Genomic DNA, 23,865 nt, shown 5'->3' with positions numbered 1-23,865 from the left:
GCATTAAACCAGGCTGGAAAATAGGATACATATAATCAAAAAATCTTCAGGTCACCAATGGCAAACATATTGTGGCACACATCCCTATACCCCTGGGCATCAGTCTGGGGCATTAGTCTGTCAATATGAGGCACCCAATGTATATAATAATGAATTGACTTATTAATGAAACATTGTGACCATTGTGCAATATTTAAATGCAGATAAAGCTGGGCTTAATACATGTGTGTTAAATATTGTACCAGATTAGCCTGTGCAGTCTGAACAGGCTTATCAGGGATGACGTTTTTCTGTTTTTCTAATATTTTTCATTTCAAGAAAGTCTTTCTTTAGCGAAATTCAGTTTAAGCAGAAAGTGTTGTCCCTGATGAGCCTGTGCAGACTGCATTGGCTAATCTTGGATAACACTTTACATGCATAAAGCCCCGTTTTCCCAGAGTGATACTCATATCAATATGTGTTGACTTATTCATGAAACAAGATTGACATTATACAATATTGAACTGCAGATAAAATAATCAATAAATATCAGATGAAGTAAAACACGTATACATTATTGAAAGCTTTTAAATTATTTGTAGTTGGGAAGGAAACAGAATCCACAAGAAAAAATAAACTGCAAAATTACAGGTGAAAAGAATGTAGTTTTTAGTGGTGTTGTTTTCTAAAACTGTACATTTTGAAGACCTATACAATTATTAGAGCATAGAAAGAATGGGAAAAGTTAATAATTTGGTTTACTAATTTGATTTGCACAACTAATCTGTAATATTTCAAACTAAATCATTAATCATGTTCATCTCAGTCATAAACACACAATACTAGAAATGAGCTGAGTTCTAGGAACACTGGGCTAAATGCATGGAAGTTAAATGTATTCCAAGCTTTGCCTGTGCAGTCCACACAGGCTAATCACACACTTTCCACTTTTATGGAATTTAAAATTTAAAAGAAGTCTCTTCTAAACAAACTAATTTTAGCTGAAAGTGTGATCCCTGATGAGCCTGTGTGAACTGAAAGTGTCATCCCTGATGAGCCTGTGGCTGAAAGTGTCATCCCTGATGAGCCTATGTGAACTGAAAGTGTCATCCCTGATGAGCCTGTGTGAACTAAAAGTGTCATCCCTGATGAGCCTATGTGAACTGAAAGTGTCATCCCTGATGAGCCTGTGTGAACTGAAAGTGTCATCCCTGATGAGCCTGTGTGAACTGCTGAAAGTGTCATCCCTGATGAGCCTGTGTGAAATGCTGAAAGTGTCATCCCTGATGAGCCTGTGTGAACTGAAAGTGTCATCCCTGATGAGCCTGTGTGAACTGAAAGTGTCATCCCTGATGAGCCTGTGTGAACTGCACATGCTTTTAGCCCAGTTTTTTCAGAAAAAGGCACACATTATCTGTATGTTAAGTTAATTAATTATGAACACTTACCCACTGAATCCAACAACAAAACTGTTTTCGAATCCAATCATACAAAACCACAGAAACCATTTAAAGCTTTTAATGAACATTTTTGTTTCACACTTTTAAAGCAAATCTGATTCACTTATCACTAATTTTTGTCACAAATTTTATCATGAAATCTAAAGTATGTATATAATTTAGTTTCAGATTGATTACAGAGTAACAGATCAATGTTCAAAGAATTCTAACAAACTGATTGTCCCACTGTGAATCCCAACAAACCCGTACTAGTCTTTCCAATAATGTTCAATGGTATAAATATATCACCAGGAATTTCAGGTTTATCCGGAATTAATACAATTGTAGCCTTGGAATGCCAATAAAAATATGGTACCCAGTAATTTTTCCATGAAGCACAGACAAATTTAAGCCTGGTTCAGGGAAAGCTTGACTAAATACATGTGCGTTAAGTGTCATTCATGATTGGTGTGTGCAGTCTGCACGGGCTAATCAGGGATGGAAGTCTCTTTTTTAACAAAAATCAAGTCTATGCTGATATTGTCATCTGGGATAAGCCTGCACAGGCTTATTTGGGATAATTTTTTGCACACATGCATTAACCTTTTGCATTGCTGAGGAATTTGTTGTCTGCAAAAATGTCGTCCGCTGAATTTCTAAAATTAGCATTTTCTTTTATTTTTTTCAGAGAATACTATCAGAATAGCAAACAGTTTGGATCCTGATGAGACGCCACTTTCTGTGGCGTCTCATCTGGATCCAAACTGTTTGCAAAGGCCTTATCAGACTTACAGGCTTCACATTCATATTTTTTTTACTTAGAACTGATACATATTTGTCCGCACAAACCACATCTGCAAGTTAACATTATCTATCAATGGTTTATTCCTATTAAGGCAAAAGCCAAATGCTCACTACATAGAACTTTACTTTGAACTTTATTTAATAAAACACTTGTTACAAAACACATTATTAAGTAGTCTTTAAATAGTCATGATAAAGCAGAATACGTATACATAAAAGTAAAAGAAGTGCTTAGAACTAAGTTTTGTTGGTTTTAGTCTAAATTACTGTCTGAAATAATCAAGACACATGGTCTTAAAATTGAGTTAAAGGCCAATTGATTTTGTGTCCAATAGGCCCAGGGCCCTTAATAACACTTGGTATGTGAAATTCCTCACATATTTTAAGCCTTATTACGTTCTTTACTCAATTGTCAAGTGCTGGTAGAAAATTCCCACTTAATAAAGCATATCCTGGCTGGTTTCTTGTTTATGTAACAGATTGCTGTGGCAACAACATAAACAATTTGAACCAGTCTACCAGGCCATGATAGGGCTCTTCCTGTCTACATCAACAATTTGAACCAGTCTACCAGGCAATGATAGGGCACATCCTGTCTGCAAGTAATACACCACTGGCTGTCATGTTGTGCGTCACAGTTTGCTGGAGACAATGAAATCCTGAAGTCAACTTTGATTTCCTGTCAAAGTTGCTGATAACACCCATGGAATACAACAGTTTGCCAATAACCTGAGTGGTAAATAATGCTTTAATTGGATCTGAATATAAGCCTTGTACAGGCTAACCAGAAACGACACTTTCCAACTAACTACCATAACTGATTTTCGCTGATAAGAGCATCCTTTTCAAGAAAAAATACCTTTAATGTGAAAAGTGTCGTCCCTTATTAGCCTGTGCAGACTGCACAGGCTAATCTGTAAGAACACTTTACTCACATGCATTTAGCTTGAATATGACATATAGGAACTGATATCTGTCCAATGGGGACAGAATAGCCACTTACTTAACAAACACCTTTGTCTAATTCTTAATTAAGATAACATAATGTATACATTGGAGCAGGGTCATGTTCAGCTAAAGGTATATAAAGCTAATTTGTTTAATCAGATAATTGCTAGCAAGATGCAGCATTAATCATGATCAAACCAATGACTGGTACTCTTTATGCTTCCAGCAAAAAGACAACTGAGAACTAATGACAGCTTGGTGACAACCAGTCATAGGACTATTATGGGCCATAAATCACTGATTTAATTGGCACCTCTAATGTAAAATCCATACCAGTCTGCAAGTATGTGGGTGCTGCATGAACAAAGACCCTTGATTAGACTTTGATTGGATTGAGTATGAAGTGGTTGTTATCCTCATATAGTCTGTGTAGTTGAATGCATATCCTACACATGATATTATCTATATCTGAGTGATACAATTAGTTTTACTTGTAAATAATGATATTATCTATATCTAAGTTACACAAATAGTTTTACTTGTAAATCATGATATTATATATATATCTATGTGATACAAATAGTTTTACTTGTAAAGTACAATGTCAAATACTTTATTTAACAAGACGGCCATGATGGCCCTGAAGTGCTTACCTAAGTAAAATGTACACCTATAGTGAAGACTTGAAGACTTGACCTCGTGACCTAGCTTTTTAATCCCACCTGACGCAGATTCCACCATGCCTTGATATTGTCATAACAAACATTCTAACTACGTTTCATCAAAATTGAGTCATAAAGCAGCTTCAAGAGTGGTAATATAATTTGTATAAGATTTGACATGGTTCCCTAAATTCTAGACACATAAGACTAGACTCAATATGGGTTTTGGTATTGTCAAGACAAATATTAAGACTATGTTTCATTTTAGATTGTCATTGATATGCCTTCTAGAGTAGTTACACAATTGTTCTCATTACTGATCTGATGACCAATTTATTGGAAACTCACATGACACAGGTAAGAACTTGGCCTAGATGTTGTCCAGATGAATGTTCAATAAAATGTAATCAATATTGAGTGATACATGTGGCTTCTAGTCTGATAACAAGGTTTGTCTAATAGTTAAACACATGACCACCTTGTTTGACACACATGACCCAGATTCAAATTTAGCCTTGACATTGTCATGATAAACAATTTAACCAAGTTTCGTTACCATTGAGTCATCAATGTGGCTTCCAGAGCGGTAACAAAGCTTTTCTAAGATAAAGCCTGGTAACCATCCGCTACGACAAAAATAACTCATATTCAAACCAGACCTAGTTCTTGTAAAAATAACTATTCTGAAAAAGTTTCATAAAATTAAAAGACAAATGATGACACCCAACAGCAAACGACGCCTGACATAGACTGACCACAAGAGCTCATCTAAAGCACTTTATTGACAAGTTGAGCTAAAATTGGTTTCCAATTTTATTTAAACGATATTTGTCTGATTCTGTATCTTACTGATTTTGTTTATGGACAATACAAACTTTATCACTGTGTTTCACTGCTCAGCTCAATAATAAACTTATAAATTTGTTTCACTGACCACTGCTCAATACAAATCTTATAAATATATTTCACTGACCACTGGTCAATACAAAACTTATCAATATGTTTTATTGACCACTGGTCAATACCAAACTTATCAATATGTTTTACTGACCACTGCTCAATACAAAACTTATCATATATATCATTGACCTATCTGAATTATAATACGTCCTCCATGGCACCATAATAACCAAACTGTTAGCGGGATTATTGTTCGACACAATACATAACAAAAAGCTTTTTTAAAATAATTATTTGAAAATCATTCACATACTTTTAAAACACATTATTTAACAAAAATGTCATAAGCTCCCTTTAAAATGATTGCATACATGAAACCAATGTCATAATTTTGCCTTCCCTTAAATTCTTGATACAGTACAGCCAAGGCAGAACAAACATTATCCTCGCTCACGCCACGGCCAGAAAATTAGTACTTGGCGGCTGCGTCATGTGTTCACGCGGCGTATCGCTGAGGAACGCTGCATTGATCCGCGAAACAACGCTGAGTCTGTATAAACCTCGTGTACATTTGTGGCATAAATCTGGCGCATATGTACATGGCGGATTGAGTGCAAAGATTTACACCTACATGTACATTTGTGCAGCGTTGAAACCTAGATTTACGCTACTTTCATAGTTATTATTTTCACGTTTTAATAAGCGGATATGATTTTTATATGATGCTTTATAGACTATTTATATAATATCACGTCCTCAAATATATTCGACACGTAATGCCCGGTAACACATTATCGTTGAATTAATTTCGCACAACTGTAAATGTTTCGTTTGATTCTCAAATGGGCATTATTCAATTTGTAATCCGAAACACGCCTCAGAATTTTAATGCTAACGCAACATTAACAATTAAATTCTATATATATTAAGCGTCAAATAAACAGTGCTTTATCCTTTGTCTCTATAAAAAGTGCGCAAAAATTATGCAGACATGTAGAACATCGCATGGAAAGCGTGGGTGTATTTTGTGTTGTATAAAAACATGAACATCAGGTCAGGCGATTTACGCGTGTTCAGTGGAAAAAAACCGCCCCGATTGGACGTTATTTCATCACATCTTTTTATAGAAACAAATGCCAAAATTTATTTGACACTTAAGAAAAATGGCGTATATTTGTATTTCTTGAAATTCATGAGAACTTTTATCGTAAATATTTACCAGAATTTGCTTTTAAACTGGAATATACGGGACTATCGGGTAATGAGTAGCGACGGGAAAAATAGTAAGTATGCAGTAATAGATACATTGAATTAATTATGATTTTAGATATAATTATAATTGTTCTTATAAAATTTATTGACTCACTTATCATTTTAGAAAGATTTTTAATTTAGGATGCGCATCGACTCTGTGTCATGTCGCAGATCGCTTCTTGCCTCGGCGGACAGATAAGAAGCACTGCAGCGAAATGCGACGTGCCGCCGGATACTGACGCGGCTTCAACGGCCGGCTCGGCATAGACTCGTTGCGCCTTGACGCCGCAGATAGTGAAATACGTTTGTTCCGCGTTGGCTGTACTGTATATGTACCCATGCCGAGCCAGGGCAAATACATTATACTTTCAAAAATCTGTTCACATGCTGTAATTTTTTTTTTTTTTTTTTTTTTTTATCCACAGTAGGGACCATCAAAAAGTATCATTCCATAGGTAAAAGTCTTTCCAGTTATGTGATTTTACCTTAAAATCATCTCATCCCAGGATTTGTGACTTCCATGCGTTGCTTTTTTCTCTAAACAATGCCAAAAAGCCCTGTATCAAGGGAAGTAACTATCACCTAGCACACCTTTCTGCACTAGTTTCTCTGACACATCTTGGACATCTTATATCGCTTAGCACAGCTTATCTGCACTACTTTCTCTGACACATCTTGGACATCTGATATCGCTTAGTACAGCTTATCTGCACTACTTTCTCTGACACATCTTGGACATCTAATATCACTTAGTACAGCTTATCTGCACTAATTTCTCTGACACATCTTGGACATCTAATATCACTTAGTACAGCTTATTTGCACTAATTTCTCTGACACATCTTGGACATCTAATATCGCTGAGCACAGTTTATCTGCACTACTTTCTCTGACACATCTTGGACATCTAATATCACTTAGTACAGCTTATCTGCACTAATTTCTCTGACACATTTTGGACATCTAATATCGCTTAGTACAGCTTATCTGCACTAGTTTCTCTGACACATCTTGGACATCTAATATCACTTAGTACAGCTTATCTGCACTAGTTTCTCTGACACATCTTGGACATCTAATATCACTTAGTACAGCTTATCTGCACTAGTTTCTCTGACACATCTTGGACATCTAATATCACTTAGTACAGCTTATCTGCACTACTTTCTCTGACACATCCAGGGCTTCCGCTGTCGTTCGCCAAATTCGCCGTTGGCGAAAATTTCGCAAATTCGGCGAATAAAATTCTCGGTAGGCGAAAATGCTCGGCGAAACGTTTTTAAAATTCGGCGAATAAGATTTTCGGTTGGCGAAAATGCTCGGCGAAACGTTTTTTGCCTGTCAAGTACCATCCCAGACAGTAAACTCTTTAAACCGTTGAATGTGCGTCAATACATCATCGTGTTATTAACCAGAAAATTTGATACGCAGTCTGCAGCAACACCGGTCAGAACCGGTCATCGAAACAAAGGAAACTTGCTGGTGCATTGTGTACTGGCAGTGACGTCACCATCTATGTATAGAACGCTTGCTGGTGTGAAAACAAAAGGTGTTATCGAACATTATTCACGATTTCGACATTGTTAAATCACGCGTAACGAGACTGCCGAGATAACGCGAGATCAAGGGTTCGGGGGGGGGGGGGTTCTGACAGTATTCGCTCTACAGCAGACACCTTACACCTCAATACCACGGGCCTGGCAAAAGCATTAAACAAAAAACTATTTCTTCACAAAAACACATGAAATCTTGTTTCAACAGGAATTTGAGAGCATTTCTGTTTAATAGTTTCATTATTTTAATATTTTGGGAAAGGTAAAGTTTGATTAAGAAACCAACAATTTCGGAAATAAAAAGGATACCATTCACTCGTTGTAATATATTTCGGATATGTTAAAAATTCGGACATTTTAAGATGCGGACATTTATGTGTTTGTTTCGTGTTGATAGTTTGTAAAACTATATTTTATCATATTTCAGGCAACTAGAATGGATGGTGGCAATTATCTGGGCCTTTCTGTCAAGAAATATGCGTGAAAAACATTCATTTATTTGAGCCTAGAAATCATCCACTATTTACAGAAAATGTTTTAACAACAGCAGCTGTCAAAGCTGATGTATATCATATCCAAATGACCAAATATTACTGTTTAACAATATGAAGTGAGAGGCTTTGAAAATAAAGCATCTTTAGTCTTGATCAACTGTTATGTTTTGCAAAGATTGAAATATGTGCTCATGAATGAATATCTTTAATGTAATAAAAATGTGCTTATTTTGTAAACATTGTGAACTGAACATGTGCTTATGATGTATGTATAAACTGATATTCTGTTATGTAGAATAAAAGTATGATTATTACATTCATGTATGTATATCTAGATGTATACATATCTATAAATGTTTTTGTTATACACTTATATTCTGTTATGTACAATATTTTAAAAGGATGATTATAGTAATAAATATATTTAAGCTTCATATTGTACTTATTTGTGTTCAAATACCCATAGACTTTCACGAGGCGGTCCCAAATGCTTGGCTAAAACTTGGCTACAGTTTTATAAAATTTGGCTACAAAAAAATCCAATTGGCTAAAATGTTGGCTAAAGAAATTTTTGAGCCAGGGGAAGCCCTGCACATCTTGGACATCTAATATCACTTAGTACAGCTTATCTGCACTAGTTTCTCTGACACATCTTGGACATCTAATATCACTTAGTACAGCTTATCTGCACTACTTTCTCTGACACATCTTGGACATCTAATATCACTTAGTACAGCTTATCAGCACTAATTTCGCTGACACATCTTGGACATCTAATAGTGCTTAGTACAGCTTATCTGCACTACTTTCTCTGACACATCTTGGACATCTAATATCACTTAGTACAGCTTATCTGCACTACTTTCTCTGACACATCTTGGACATCTAATATCACTTAGTACAGCTTATCTGCACTACTTTCTCTGACACATCTTGGACATCTAATATCGCTGAGCACAGTTTATCTGCACTAGTTTCTCTGACACATCTTGGACATCTAATATCACTACGTACAGCTTATCTGCACTTATTTCTCTGACACATCTTGGACATCTAATATCGCTTAGTACAGCTTATCTGCACTAGTTTCTCTGACACATCTTGGACATCTAATATCACTTAGTACAGCTTATCTGCACTAATTTCTCTGACACATCTTGGACATCTAATATCGCTTAGTACAGCTTATCTGCACTACTTTCTCTGACACATCTTGGACATCTAATATCGCTTAGTACAGCTTATCTGCACTAGTTTCTCTGACACATCTTGGACATCTAATATTACTTAGTACAGCTTATCTGCACTAATTTTTCTGACACATCTTGGACATCTAATATCGCTTAGTACAGCTTATCTGCACTACTTTCTCTGACACATCTTGAACATCTAATATCACTTAGTACAGCTTATCAGCACTAATTTCTCTGACACATCTTGGACATCTAATATCACTTAGTACAGCTTATCTGCACTACTTTCTCTGACACATCTTGGACATCTAATATCACTTAGTACAGCTTATCTGCACTAGTTTCTCTGACACATCTTGGACATCTAATATCACTTAGTACAGCTTATCTGCACTAGTTTCTCTGACACATCTTGGACATCTAATATCACTTAGTACAGCTTATCTGCACTAGTTTCTCTGACACATCTTGGACATCTAATATCGCTTAGTACAGCTTATCTGCACTAATTTCTCTGACACATCTTGGACATCTAATATCACTTAGTACAGTTTATCTGCACTAGTTTCTCTGACACATCTTGGACATCTAATATTACTTAGTACAGCTTATCTGCACTAATTTCTCTGACACATCTTGGACTTCTAATATCGCTGAGCACAGTTTATCTGCACTACTTTCTCTGACACATCTTGGACATCTAATATCACTTAGTACAGCTTATCTGCACTAATTTCTCTGACACATTTTGGACATCTAAAATCACTTAGTACAGCTTATCTGCACTACTTTCTCTGACACATCTTGGACATCTAATATCACTTAGTACAGCTTATCTGCACTACTTTCTCTGACACATCTTGGACATCTAATATCACTTAGTACAGCTTATCTGCACTAGTTTCTCTGACACATCTTGGACATCTAATATCGCTTAGTACAGCTTATCTGCACTAGTTTCTCTGACACATCTTGGACATCTAATATCACTTAGTACAGCTTATCTGCACTAGTTTCTCTGACACATCTTGGGCATCTAATATCGCTTAGTACAGCTTATCTGCACTACTTTCTCTTACACATCTTGGACATCTAATATCGCTTAGTACAGCTTATCTGCACTAGTTTCTCTGACACATCTTGGACATCTTATATCACTTAGTACAGCTTATCTGCACTAATTTCTCTGACACATCTTGGACATCTAATATCACTTAGTACAGCTTATCTGCACTAATTTCTCTGACACATCTTGGACATCTAATATCGCTTAGTACAGCTTATCTGCACTACAGTAGATTCCACTTAATTGAATATCGGATAATCGAATAATTCGGTTAATTGAATAGAAATTGAAAACACCAAACCATTTGCATCTCTTCCCGTTGTAAAAACTCCACATATTCTGATAGGAAATACGGCGTATTTCGGTTAATTGAATAGTCAATTTTCTATTGAACACTCTAATCCACACTATAATCCAGCAAAGAATGTCATAAATCTCCAAGGATACGCATCGTATCGACGATTTTGACAGACACGCTCAATTGACTGCCTTTGTTTTCATTTCACACCATTCATGTATGCAGCGTCTGTCAAGCGTCTCTTTACTAACAGGTGTAGTATGCGAGCAAGTACAATGCAAATACTGGAATCTCCGGTGTGCAGTCAGGTGCAAACTTTCGAATGCAAACTGTCGAGTAACACACTTCAACAGTTTGTTGTCGCTTAGAAAAAAATAAAGAGTGTGTTGCTGATTAGAAACAAACTGTTGACGTGTCTTGCTCGACAGTTTGCAATATGTTACACTATATTCTCAGTTCGTGTATATAACCCTACACAAATGCCATAAATTTCGAGACCGATTCCAGGACATTGTGCTAAATTTTCCGGGACATTTGCCGATTTTCCTGGACATGTATACAAATAGCGATATATGAAGTCATACATGTATTTTTGGTACGCATTTTTTTCGTGATATCCAATTAGTTAAATTAATTATGTAACTTACCTGGAATAAACAAATTTAACATCCATTTAAGATCAATGCACAAAAAAACGTTATTTAAACAAGAAGAATAAATTAACATCGTAAATTGCTTAAACAATTGACAAATTAAACATTTCTACATCCTTTACTAGATACAAGCCACGTGTTTTGCGTATTTGAAAAGAGCACATGTATATAAACATGAGACAGTTCAGTGCTGTTTTAATTTTCAGTCACTGTATACACTTAAAACGTGGACTGCGTGATGAATTCGGACGTTGTCATGGGTGGCGCGCGCGGTGTAAGCTATGACGTCAAACTGTTACAACTTACATTGTATGCGCTGAGTGTAAAGGCGTGTTGTTTGTCGCAATGAAACTGGAATTATTCATGAATGTGCATCGCGTAATCCGTTAAAACTACACAGCCATCAATTTTGAGCAAGCCAATTCACAACGAATAAACCCCTTTTGTTTGACTGTGATAACGAGACAATCGACAAGATAAAAGGACCCCCCGTCAATTGATCGATTTTGACACGTAGGGTTTTTGCCTAATCGGACAGGCATTGCTTTGGAGATGACGCAATATCAGTGGCAAGTACAGATTTGCATGCTAAGATAAGGAACATACAGGTTTTACTGAAATCCGGGACATTTGACAAATTTCCGGGACTGCGGGACAGGGTACCGTAGGTTTCCACGTATAGCGCGCAGTGTTTTACCTCCAAAATTCAAATTAAAAAGCTGGTGCGCGCTATACATTGATACAACGCTATCCTGACTGCTAAATTGGTAAAAAATATGTTGTATACCGGTAATCGTGAATAATCAAAATGGCCGCCATGTTTTTTTCCAGAAAACTACCACCCTATAATCGTACAGACTGAGGGGCCATTGTCGAAACAACAAGAAGTCGCTACTGGTAGATATGAATGCGGTAGAAGAAGTTTTGGTCAAAAATAAATTTGTTTGAATAAACTTGCGGACATTTCTTTGTTTGTGTTTTTACACTTCTTTATTGATGAATTCCGATGGGGATTGTTGTCGACATTCCGGAGAGCAGGCAAGGGTAGGTGCGAACGAGGTCTTTTTTGCGGGTAACGTTAGGTGTGAAAGGGGGTCATTTTGCACTTCGTAATTGGCAGATGTTATTGAGTAATATGTGCCACGACTTGTTAAGACGCTTATTGATATTTGAGAAACTAATTGACACTTGAGATCGTGAAGATATGCATGAGAACGTGAAGATATGCAATTGCATTTTGGGTGTATAAATATTGAACATTGAACAGTGGTGTACCTCAACAATTGTATCCCTGTCTCCCATGCCACATTCAAATTAACCGGTAATGCCCATGCTTTCCCCGAGGAAAAATCACACGATGAACACTAATTCTTATTTTCTCACGTTTTCACAAAATGCACGTGGACTGTTAATCTTTTGCTAGAAAATTACAAAATTGTAAATGAAGTATAGTGCTATGCAACCCATGCTCCTAATCATAATGACACTTCCTATTTTGAATGCTTAATTAAGCTTTCCAATGTCCCGGATTATTGGACTGTGCAATAGAAAAATGGCGGCCATTTTCGGTCCGATTTGTTGGTTTTATTGTTTTTAAATATTTGTTCTCCATTTTTGCATTAAAAAAACAGCCTGCGCGCTATACACGGGAGCGCGCTATACGTGGAAACCTACGGTATGCATTTCCGGGACTGTCCCAGACGATCCGCGACGTATGGCATCTATGACAAATGCGTCGCAGTAAATCATATCAAAACATGTCAAACAATCGAAAACGCACACATTTGTCAAAACATCGCAGTCTTAACACTGCTGATCATGTTTTCACAATAACCAAAATTAAATCCAGTATTGACCAGATTTTCCGATAAATCAGTACACAGTACATTACCTATTTCAAAACTAAACTACCTGAAAGAGCATGGCGTCAAAGATACAGCATTCTCTTCGCTACAAAGTTTTCCTTCGACAGTGTATATACACCCACGCTAATTTTCGCGCGCTTTTTACCAGGACAATACATGAGCAATAGATGTTGCTAGCGTAAGCGCTGGGTAAGCAATAAAATGAAAATAGGAAAAATCATAACACGCACCGTATGGCGTGACATTGTACATTGCTGCATAGTTTTCGCTAGCTTTTTGTTGGGGGCAAAGGGAATACATGTGGACGTTTTATTTAAACCTAGAAAGTGTGTTTTGGATTACAAAATTTGTATTCTCATTTGGTAATTCAACAAAACATTTATATTATAAATATAATGGATTCAATATTAAATTCCAACATTAACTTTATTAAACGCTTGACGTGTCGAAACGATGTTTTGATTATTCATGAAAAGCACAATTTCCAGGAGGATTACACCTGGTTAGTGAAAACATTTGAAAATATAATTGATTCCGTATAAATGAATACTCCGGATAATTGAATATTCGGACTTGACAAATGGGTTATTCAATTAAGCGAAATCTACTGTAGTTTCTCTGAAACATCTTGGACATCTAATATCTCTTAGTACAGCTTATCTGCACTAATTCCTCTGACACATCTTGGACATCTAATATCGCTTAGTACAGCTTATCTGCACTACTTTCTCTGACACATCTTGGACATCTAATATCGCTTAGTACAGCTTATCTGCACTAGTTTCTCTGACACATCTTGGACATCTAATATCGCTTAGTACAGCTTATCTGCACTACTTTCTCTGACACATCTTGGACATCTAATATCACTTAGTACAGCTTATCTGCACTAGTTTCTCTGACACATCTTGGACATCTAATATCACTTAGTACAGCTTATCTGCACTACTTTCTCTGACACATCTTGGACATCTAATATCGCTTAGTACAGCTTATCTGCACTACTTTCTCTGACACATCTTGGACATCTAATATCACTTAGTACAGCTTATCTGCACTACTTTCTCTGCACATCTTGGACATCTTATATCGCTTAGTACAGCTTATCTGCACTACTTTCTCTGACACATCTTGGACATCTAATATCACTTAGTACAGCTTATCTGCACTAGTTTCTCTGACACATCTTGGACATCTAATATCACTTAGTACAGCTTATCTGCACAAGTTTCTCTGACACATCTTGAACATCTAATATCGCTTAGTACAGCTTATCTGCACTAGTTTCTCTGACACATCTTGGACATCTAATATCACTTAGTACAGCTTATCTGCACTAGTTTCTCTGACACATCTTGGACATCTAATATCGCTTAGTACAGCTTATCTGCACCTACTTTCTCTGACACATCTTGGACATCTAATATCGCTTAGTACAGCTTATCTGCACTAGTTTCTCTGACACATCTTGGACATCTAATATCACTTAGTACAGTTTATCTGCACTACTTTCTCTGACACATCTTGGACATCTAATATCTCTTAGTACAGCTTATCTGCACTAGTTTCTCAGACACATCTTGGACATCTAATATCGCTTAGTACAGCTTATCTGCACTAATTTCTCTGACACATCTAGGACATCTAATATCACTTAGTACAGTTTATCTGCACTAGTTTCTCTGACACATCTTGGACATCTAATATCACTTAGTACAGTTTATCTGCACTAGTTTCTCTGACACATCTAGGACATCTAATATCACTTAGTACAGCTTATCTGCACTAATTTCTCTGACACATCTTGGACATCTAATATCACTTAGTACAGTTTATCTGCACTAGTTTCTCTGACACATCTTGGACATCTAATATCACTTAGTACAGCTTATCTGCACTAGTTTCTCTGACACATCTTGGACATCTAATATCGCTTAGTACAGCTTATCTGCACTAATTTCTCTGACACATCTTGGACATCTAATATCACTTACTACAGCTTATCTGCACTAGTTTCTCTGACACATCTTGGACATCTAATATCGCTTAGTACAGCTTATCTGCACTAATTTCTCTGACACATCTTGGACATCTAATATCGCTTAGTACAGCTTATCTGCACTAATTTCTCTGACACATCTTGGACATCTAATATCACTTAGTACAGCTTATCTGCACTAGTTTCTCTGACACATCTTGGACATCTAATATCGCTTAGTACAGCTTATCTGCACTAATTTCTCTGACACATCTTGGACATCTAATATCACTTAGTACAGCTTATCTGCACTAGTTTCTCTGACACATCTTGAACATCTAATATCACTTAGTACAGCTTATCTGCACTACTTTCTCTGACACATCTTGGACATCTAATATCGCTTAGTACAGCTTATCTGCACTAATTTCTCTGACACATCTTGGACATCTAATATCACTTAGTACAGCTTATCTGCACTAATTTCTCTGACACATCTTGGACATCTAATATCACTTAGTACAGCTTATCTGCACTAATTTCTCTGACACATCTTGGACATCTAATATCGCTTAGTACAGCTTATCTGCACTACAGTAGATTCCACTTAATTGAATATCGGATAATCGAATAATTCGGTTAATTGAATAGAAATTGAAAACACCAAACCATTTGCATCTCTTCCCGTTGTAAAAACTCCACATATTCTGATAGGAAATACGGCGTATTTCGGTTAATTGAATAGTCAATTTTCTATTGAACACTCTAATCCACACTATAATCCAGCAAAGAATGTCATAAATCTCCAAGGATACGCATCGTATCGACGATTTTGACAGACACGCTCAATTGACTGCCTTTGTTTTCATTTCACACCATTCATGTATGCAGCGTCTGTCAAGCGTCTCTTTACTAACAGGTGTAGTATGCGAGCAAGTACAATGCAAATACTGGAATCTCCGGTGTGCAGTCAGGTGCAAACTTTCGAATGCAAACTGTCGAGTAACACACTTCAACAGTTTGTTGTCGCTTAGAAAAAAATAAAGAGTGTGTTGCTGATTAGAAACAAACTGTTGACGTGTCTTGCTCGACAGTTTGCAATATGTTACACTATATTCTCAGTTCGTGTATATAACCCTACACAAATGCCATAAATTTCGAGACCGATTCCAGGACATTGTGCTAAATTTTCCGGGACATTTGCCGATTTTCCTGGACATGTATACAAATAGCGATATATGAAGTCATACATGTATTTTTGGTACGCATTTTTTTCGTGATATCCAATTAGTTAAATTAATTATGTAACTTACCTGGAATAAACAAATTTAACATCCATTTAAGATCAATGCACAAAAAAACGTTATTTAAACAAGAAGAATAAATTAACATCGTAAATTGCTTAAACAATTGACAAATTAAACATTTCTACATCCTTTACTAGATACAAGCCACGTGTTTTGCGTATTTGAAAAGAGCACATGTATATAAACATGAGACAGTTCAGTGCTGTTTTAATTTTCAGTCACTGTATACACTTAAAACGTGGACTGCGTGATGAATTCGGACGTTGTCATGGGTGGCGCGCGCGGTGTAAGCTATGACGTCAAACTGTTACAACTTACATTGTATGCGCTGAGTGTAAAGGCGTGTTGTTTGTCGCAATGAAACTGGAATTATTCATGAATGTGCATCGCGTAATCCGTTAAAACTACACAGCCATCAATTTTGAGCAAGCCAATTCACAACGAATAAACCCCTTTTGTTTGACTGTGATAACGAGACAATCGACAAGATAAAAGGACCCCCCGTCAATTGATCGATTTTGACACGTAGGGTTTTTGCCTAATCGGACAGGCATTGCTTTGGAGATGACGCAATATCAGTGGCAAGTACAGATTTGCATGCTAAGATAAGGAACATACAGGTTTTACTGAAATCCGGGACATTTGACAAATTTCCGGGACTGCGGGACAGGGTACCGTAGGTTTCCACGTATAGCGCGCAGTGTTTTACCTCCAAAATTCAAATTAAAAAGCTGGTGCGCGCTATACATTGATACAACGCTATCCTGACTGCTAAATTGGTAAAAAATATGTTGTATACCGGTAATCGTGAATAATCAAAATGGCCGCCATGTTTTTTTCCAGAAAACTACCACCCTATAATCGTACAGACTGAGGGGCCATTGTCGAAACAACAAGAAGTCGCTACTGGTAGATATGAATGCGGTAGAAGAAGTTTTGGTCAAAAATAAATTTGTTTGAATAAACTTGCGGACATTTCTTTGTTTGTGTTTTTACACTTCTTTATTGATGAATTCCGATGGGGATTGTTGTCGACATTCCGGAGAGCAGGCAAGGGTAGGTGCGAACGAGGTCTTTTTTGCGGGTAACGTTAGGTGTGAAAGGGGGTCATTTTGCACTTCGTAATTGGCAGATGTTATTGAGTAATATGTGCCACGACTTGTTAAGACGCTTATTGATATTTGAGAAACTAATTGACACTTGAGATCGTGAAGATATGCATGAGAACGTGAAGATATGCAATTGCATTTTGGGTGTATAAATATTGAACATTGAACAGTGGTGTACCTCAACAATTGTATCCCTGTCTCCCATGCCACATTCAAATTAACCGGTAATGCCCATGCTTTCCCCGAGGAAAAATCACACGATGAACACTAATTCTTATTTTCTCACGTTTTCACAAAATGCACGTGGACTGTTAATCTTTTGCTAGAAAATTACAAAATTGTAAATGAAGTATAGTGCTATGCAACCCATGCTCCTAATCATAATGACACTTCCTATTTTGAATGCTTAATTAAGCTTTCCAATGTCCCGGATTATTGGACTGTGCAATAGAAAAATGGCGGCCATTTTCGGTCCGATTTGTTGGTTTTATTGTTTTTAAATATTTGTTCTCCATTTTTGCATTAAAAAAACAGCCTGCGCGCTATACACGGGAGCGCGCTATACGTGGAAACCTACGGTATGCATTTCCGGGACTGTCCCAGACGATCCGCGACGTATGGCATCTATGACAAATGCGTCGCAGTAAATCATATCAAAACATGTCAAACAATCGAAAACGCACACATTTGTCAAAACATCGCAGTCTTAACACTGCTGATCATGTTTTCACAATAACCAAAATTAAATCCAGTATTGACCAGATTTTCCGATAAATCAGTACACAGTACATTACCTATTTCAAAACTAAACTACCTGAAAGAGCATGGCGTCAAAGATACAGCATTCTCTTCGCTACAAAGTTTTCCTTCGACAGTGTATATACACCCACGCTAATTTTCGCGCGCTTTTTACCAGGACAATACATGAGCAATAGATGTTGCTAGCGTAAGCGCTGGGTAAGCAATAAAATGAAAATAGGAAAAATCATAACACGCACCGTATGGCGTGACATTGTACATTGCTGCATAGTTTTCGCTAGCTTTTTGTTGGGGGCAAAGGGAATACATGTGGACGTTTTATTTAAACCTAGAAAGTGTGTTTTGGATTACAAAATTTGTATTCTCATTTGGTAATTCAACAAAACATTTATATTATAAATATAATGGATTCAATATTAAATTCCAACATTAACTTTATTAAACGCTTGACGTGTCGAAACGATGTTTTGATTATTCATGAAAAGCACAATTTCCAGGAGGATTACACCTGGTTAGTGAAAACATTTGAAAATATAATTGATTCCGTATAAATGAATACTCCGGATAATTGAATATTCGGACTTGACAAATGGGTTATTCAATTAAGCGAAATCTACTGTAGTTTCTCTGAAACATCTTGGACATCTAATATCTCTTAGTACAGCTTATCTGCACTAATTCCTCTGACACATCTTGGACATCTAATATCGCTTAGTACAGCTTATCTGCACTACTTTCTCTGACACATCTTGGACATCTAATATCGCTTAGTACAGCTTATCTGCACTAGTTTCTCTGACACATCTTGGACATCTAATATCGCTTAGTACAGCTTATCTGCACTACTTTCTCTGACACATCTTGGACATCTAATATCACTTAGTACAGCTTATCTGCACTAGTTTCTCTGACACATCTTGGACATCTAATATCACTTAGTACAGCTTATCTGCACTACTTTCTCTGACACATCTTGGACATCTAATATCGCTTAGTACAGCTTATCTGCACTACTTTCTCTGACACATCTTGGACATCTAATATCACTTAGTACAGCTTATCTGCACTACTTTCTCTGCACATCTTGGACATCTTATATCGCTTAGTACAGCTTATCTGCACTACTTTCTCTGACACATCTTGGACATCTAATATCACTTAGTACAGCTTATCTGCACTAGTTTCTCTGACACATCTTGGACATCTAATATCACTTAGTACAGCTTATCTGCACAAGTTTCTCTGACACATCTTGAACATCTAATATCGCTTAGTACAGCTTATCTGCACTAGTTTCTCTGACACATCTTGGACATCTAATATCACTTAGTACAGCTTATCTGCACTAGTTTCTCTGACACATCTTGGACATCTAATATCGCTTAGTACAGCTTATCTGCACCTACTTTCTCTGACACATCTTGGACATCTAATATCGCTTAGTACAGCTTATCTGCACTAGTTTCTCTGACACATCTTGGACATCTAATATCACTTAGTACAGTTTATCTGCACTACTTTCTCTGACACATCTTGGACATCTAATATCTCTTAGTACAGCTTATCTGCACTAGTTTCTCAGACACATCTTGGACATCTAATATCGCTTAGTACAGCTTATCTGCACTAATTTCTCTGACACATCTAGGACATCTAATATCACTTAGTACAGTTTATCTGCACTAGTTTCTCTGACACATCTTGGACATCTAATATCACTTAGTACAGTTTATCTGCACTAGTTTCTCTGACACATCTAGGACATCTAATATCACTTAGTACAGCTTATCTTCACTAATTTCTCTGACACATCTTGGACATCTAATATCACTTAGTACAGTTTATCTGCACTAGTTTCTCTGACACATCTTGGACATCTAATATCACTTAGTACAGCTTATCTGCACTAGTTTCTCTGACACATCTTGGACATCTAATATCGCTTAGTACAGCTTATCTGCACTAATTTCTCTGACACATCTTGGACATCTAATATCACTTACTACAGCTTATCTGCACTAGTTTCTCTGACACATCTTGGACATCTAATATCGCTTAGTACAGCTTATCTGCACTAATTTCTCTGACACATCTTGGACATCTAATATCGCTTAGTACAGCTTATCTGCACTAATTTCTCTGACACATCTTGGACATCTAATATCACTTAGTACAGCTTATCTGCACTAGTTTCTCTGACACATCTTGGACATCTAATATCGCTTAGTACAGCTTATCTGCACTAATTTCTCTGACACATCTTGGACATCTAATATCACTTAGTACAGCTTATCTGCACTAGTTTCTCTGACACATCTTGAACATCTAATATCACTTAGTACAGCTTATCTGCACTACTTTCTCTGACACATCTTGGACATCTAATATCGCTTAGTACAGCTTATCTGCACTAATTTCTCTGACACATCTTGGACATCTAATATCACTTAGTACAGCTTATCTGCACTACTTTCTCTGACACATCTTGGACATCTAATATCACTTAGTACAGCTTATCTGCACTAGTTTCTCTGACACATCTTGGACATCTAATATCGCTTAGTACAGCTTATCTGCACTAATTTCTCTGACACATCTTGGACATCTAATATCGCTGAGCACAGTTTATCTGCACTAGTTTCTCTGACACATCTTGGACAACTTATATCGCTTAGTACAGCTTATCTGCACTACTTTCTCTGACACATCTTGGACATCTAATATCGCTGAGCAAAGCTAATCTGCATTATTACTTTCTCTTACACATCTTGGACATCTCATATCGCTGAGTACAGTTTATCTGCACTACTTTCTCTGACACATCTTGGACATCTAATATCGCTGTGCACAGTTTATCTGCACTACTTTCTCTGACACATCTTGAACCAGACATTCCAAAAAGTGTTGGACCGTCGGACCTGACCGACGTTTTAAAGACAGGTCCGATTGAAAATGCCATGTTGCCGGTCCTACTGTCCAGAAAATAATTCAAGAAGAAAAGTTGATTTATTTTATAGAATTTGTTCCAGTGTGCGATCATTTGAGAACGAATATTCCTGGGCATTTCGGAAATTTGGGCTTGTTACCAATTTCGTCCTGTCTTTTATTTATAGATTTCTAATTGGTTAGTGGCTGGCAAAGAATGAAAGGTAACTGACGAAACCTTTTCGCTACTTTCCGAAAAATCTTACGATTAGGGCGAAATGCTGCAAATATCCGCCATCTTGAAATTTTAAGTGATCGATTTATAGCAATGTTAAGCACTGCAGTAGCATATTGTAAAGCAATATGTTAACCGAATTATATATTGATTACATATTTGCTAGGTTACTGGTTACTCGTTTACAGTTTTTACATTCAAACGATATGTATAAAGCACATTTTATTATATATGCAAAACATGTATTTGTTTTCGGACTGTCGTATTCGGTTACAGTATGATTTGTCAATTTTAATTTATTTTTTTGACGTTTATAACATTTTTATAGAATGACGATACACATGCGGTAATACGGATGGTATGGTTTATAATATTTCGCATTGTAGTCACCAGAAATTGCAACTAGAAATACTACAAAAAAAAGTACAATAAGCTAGGCCACGGGGGTGTCCCCCATAGGGACTCGGCCCTTAATCCCCGTTGGGGTCCTGCGGTCCCAGACCCCTAGCTTAATTTTCCAGATTTCAAATTTGGGTCAATTTACACCCCTGGAATTAAGAAAACAAATATGTAACCATACAACTTATTGACTTAGGAAAACAACCAACACTTAGTATTAATGGAGCATCTGAGTTGTTGCCGAACAACATAACACCTAACTTCGCAAATATATAAATACAATATATATGTTTGTTGATGTTTCGGTCCTATGAATCCCAGTCCGGTCCTGCAAGTTATCTAAGACTACCGGACTGGATGTCCTGTGGACTTAAAATTATTTTGGGAATGTCTGCTGGACATCTAATATCCCTGAGCACAGCTTATCTGCGATACTTTCTCTTACACATCTTTGACATCTTATATCGCTGAGCACAGCGTATCTGCACTATTTTCTCTAACACAAATTACTGATACACCATATATATTCACACCCAAGGATACAACTCAATAACTGAACTGCGTTCTTGGAAAACTGGGCTTAATGCATGTGCCCCACAGGCTACTCAGGAACAATACTTTTACCCTAAACTGGATTTTTGTTTAGACAAGAAATTCTTCAAAATAACAATTCCATAAAACAGAAAGTTTGTACCCTGATTAGCCTATGTAGACTACACAGGCTGATCTGGGAAGACACTCTACACACAAGCATAAAGCCCAGTCTTCACAACATGATTCACCAACAACTCACACCCATCTCACCTGCACCACTTTTTCAGACACGTTCTGCTTCATGTCCCGCACTCCGGGCAGGAAGGCCCCGCCCTTGGCCCCCTTATTGAGACTGTCAAGGCCATCCACTCCCTCCAGCGCCCTCAACTTCTCCGCTTCTGTGAGATCTATCGCGCTGCCCCCCTGCAGGTCCCTAGGGCGGAGGTTGTTAAGCTCCGAGTCACTGGTTGCCTGGTTAAGCTGGTTCCCTTTTATGTGGTTGCCTACTAGAAATTAGAAAACAGTATTAATTTCAATAATCAATATTTATTTCAAGTAACATTGACAAAATTGAAAAAGATAGTTTCAGATTTGCAAATTTTCATTTTATTGATGATATTTGCAAGGAAACAGTAATACTGAACATTTACAATGCTCTAAAATATTCATAATATGCATCTTTTGACTATAAAAAATAATAAAGCGTTACAAACGCGAAATGAATGAATAAATTGGAAAGTTCGTATGTTAACGTTATATTTTGTGACATTACAAAGATTGCTTATATAAAGTATAAAACACACTATTCACTATATGAGCACAGATGGCTGAGTGGTGTGTTAGACTTTTACTCCAAGGGTCAGTGGTTCGAGCCCAGTTGAGGATTACTATTTTTCTTTATTTAATGTTATTCTTGTTTTATACTTGAGCTGTTTAGTTCCAATGTTTACATTTATGAATTTCAAGCATTTAATGACAAACTTTAAAAGTGTGATTGCATCAGGAGTCTTAGGCTAATTGCAACACTAATGAGTAATTTCCTGGGTATAACCAGTACTTGGTGTCTTTTGACAGATCTAAAGAACCTTCCCAGAGAGGAGATCACACCCATGCATGGCAGACATCATATCAACTACACCACAGTAGTGATCAAACCCATGGTCCCCCTATTGCATGGCAGACATCATATCAACTACGCCACAGTGGAGATCAAACCCATGACCTCCCTGTTGCATGGCAGACATCATATCAACTACGCCACAGTAGAGATCAAACCCATGGCCTCCCTGTTGCATGGCAGACATCATATCAACTACACCACAGTGGAGATCAAACCCATGGCCTCCCTGTTGCATGGCAGACATCATATCAACTACACCACAGTAGAGATCAAACCCATGACCTCCCTATTGCAAGGCAGACATCATATCAACTACGCCACAGTGGAGATCAAACCCATGACCTCCCTATTGCATGGCAGACATCATATCAACTACGCCACAGTGTAGATC

General features: G+C 37.1%; 1 protein-coding gene across 1 annotated transcript in view; it reads right to left on the bottom strand.

Annotated features, from left to right (window-relative positions):
* Positions 1-23,865, bottom strand: part of LOC127855424 (potassium voltage-gated channel subfamily H member 2-like) — a 132,198-nt gene that overhangs the window by 77,551 nt on the left and 30,782 nt on the right. The window contains exon 4 of the mRNA XM_052390968.1: positions 22,625-22,860. Within this exon, the coding sequence (XP_052246928.1) occupies positions 22,625-22,860 (236 nt within the window). The remainder of the gene's footprint in view (positions 1-22,624; positions 22,861-23,865) is intronic.

The sequence above is a fragment of the Dreissena polymorpha genome, chromosome 13 (assembly GCF_020536995.1).
Source record: "Dreissena polymorpha isolate Duluth1 chromosome 13, UMN_Dpol_1.0, whole genome shotgun sequence".
Lineage (NCBI taxonomy): Eukaryota > Metazoa > Mollusca > Bivalvia > Myida > Dreissenidae > Dreissena > Dreissena polymorpha.
This window is presented reverse-complemented; position numbering and strand designations above follow the sequence as displayed.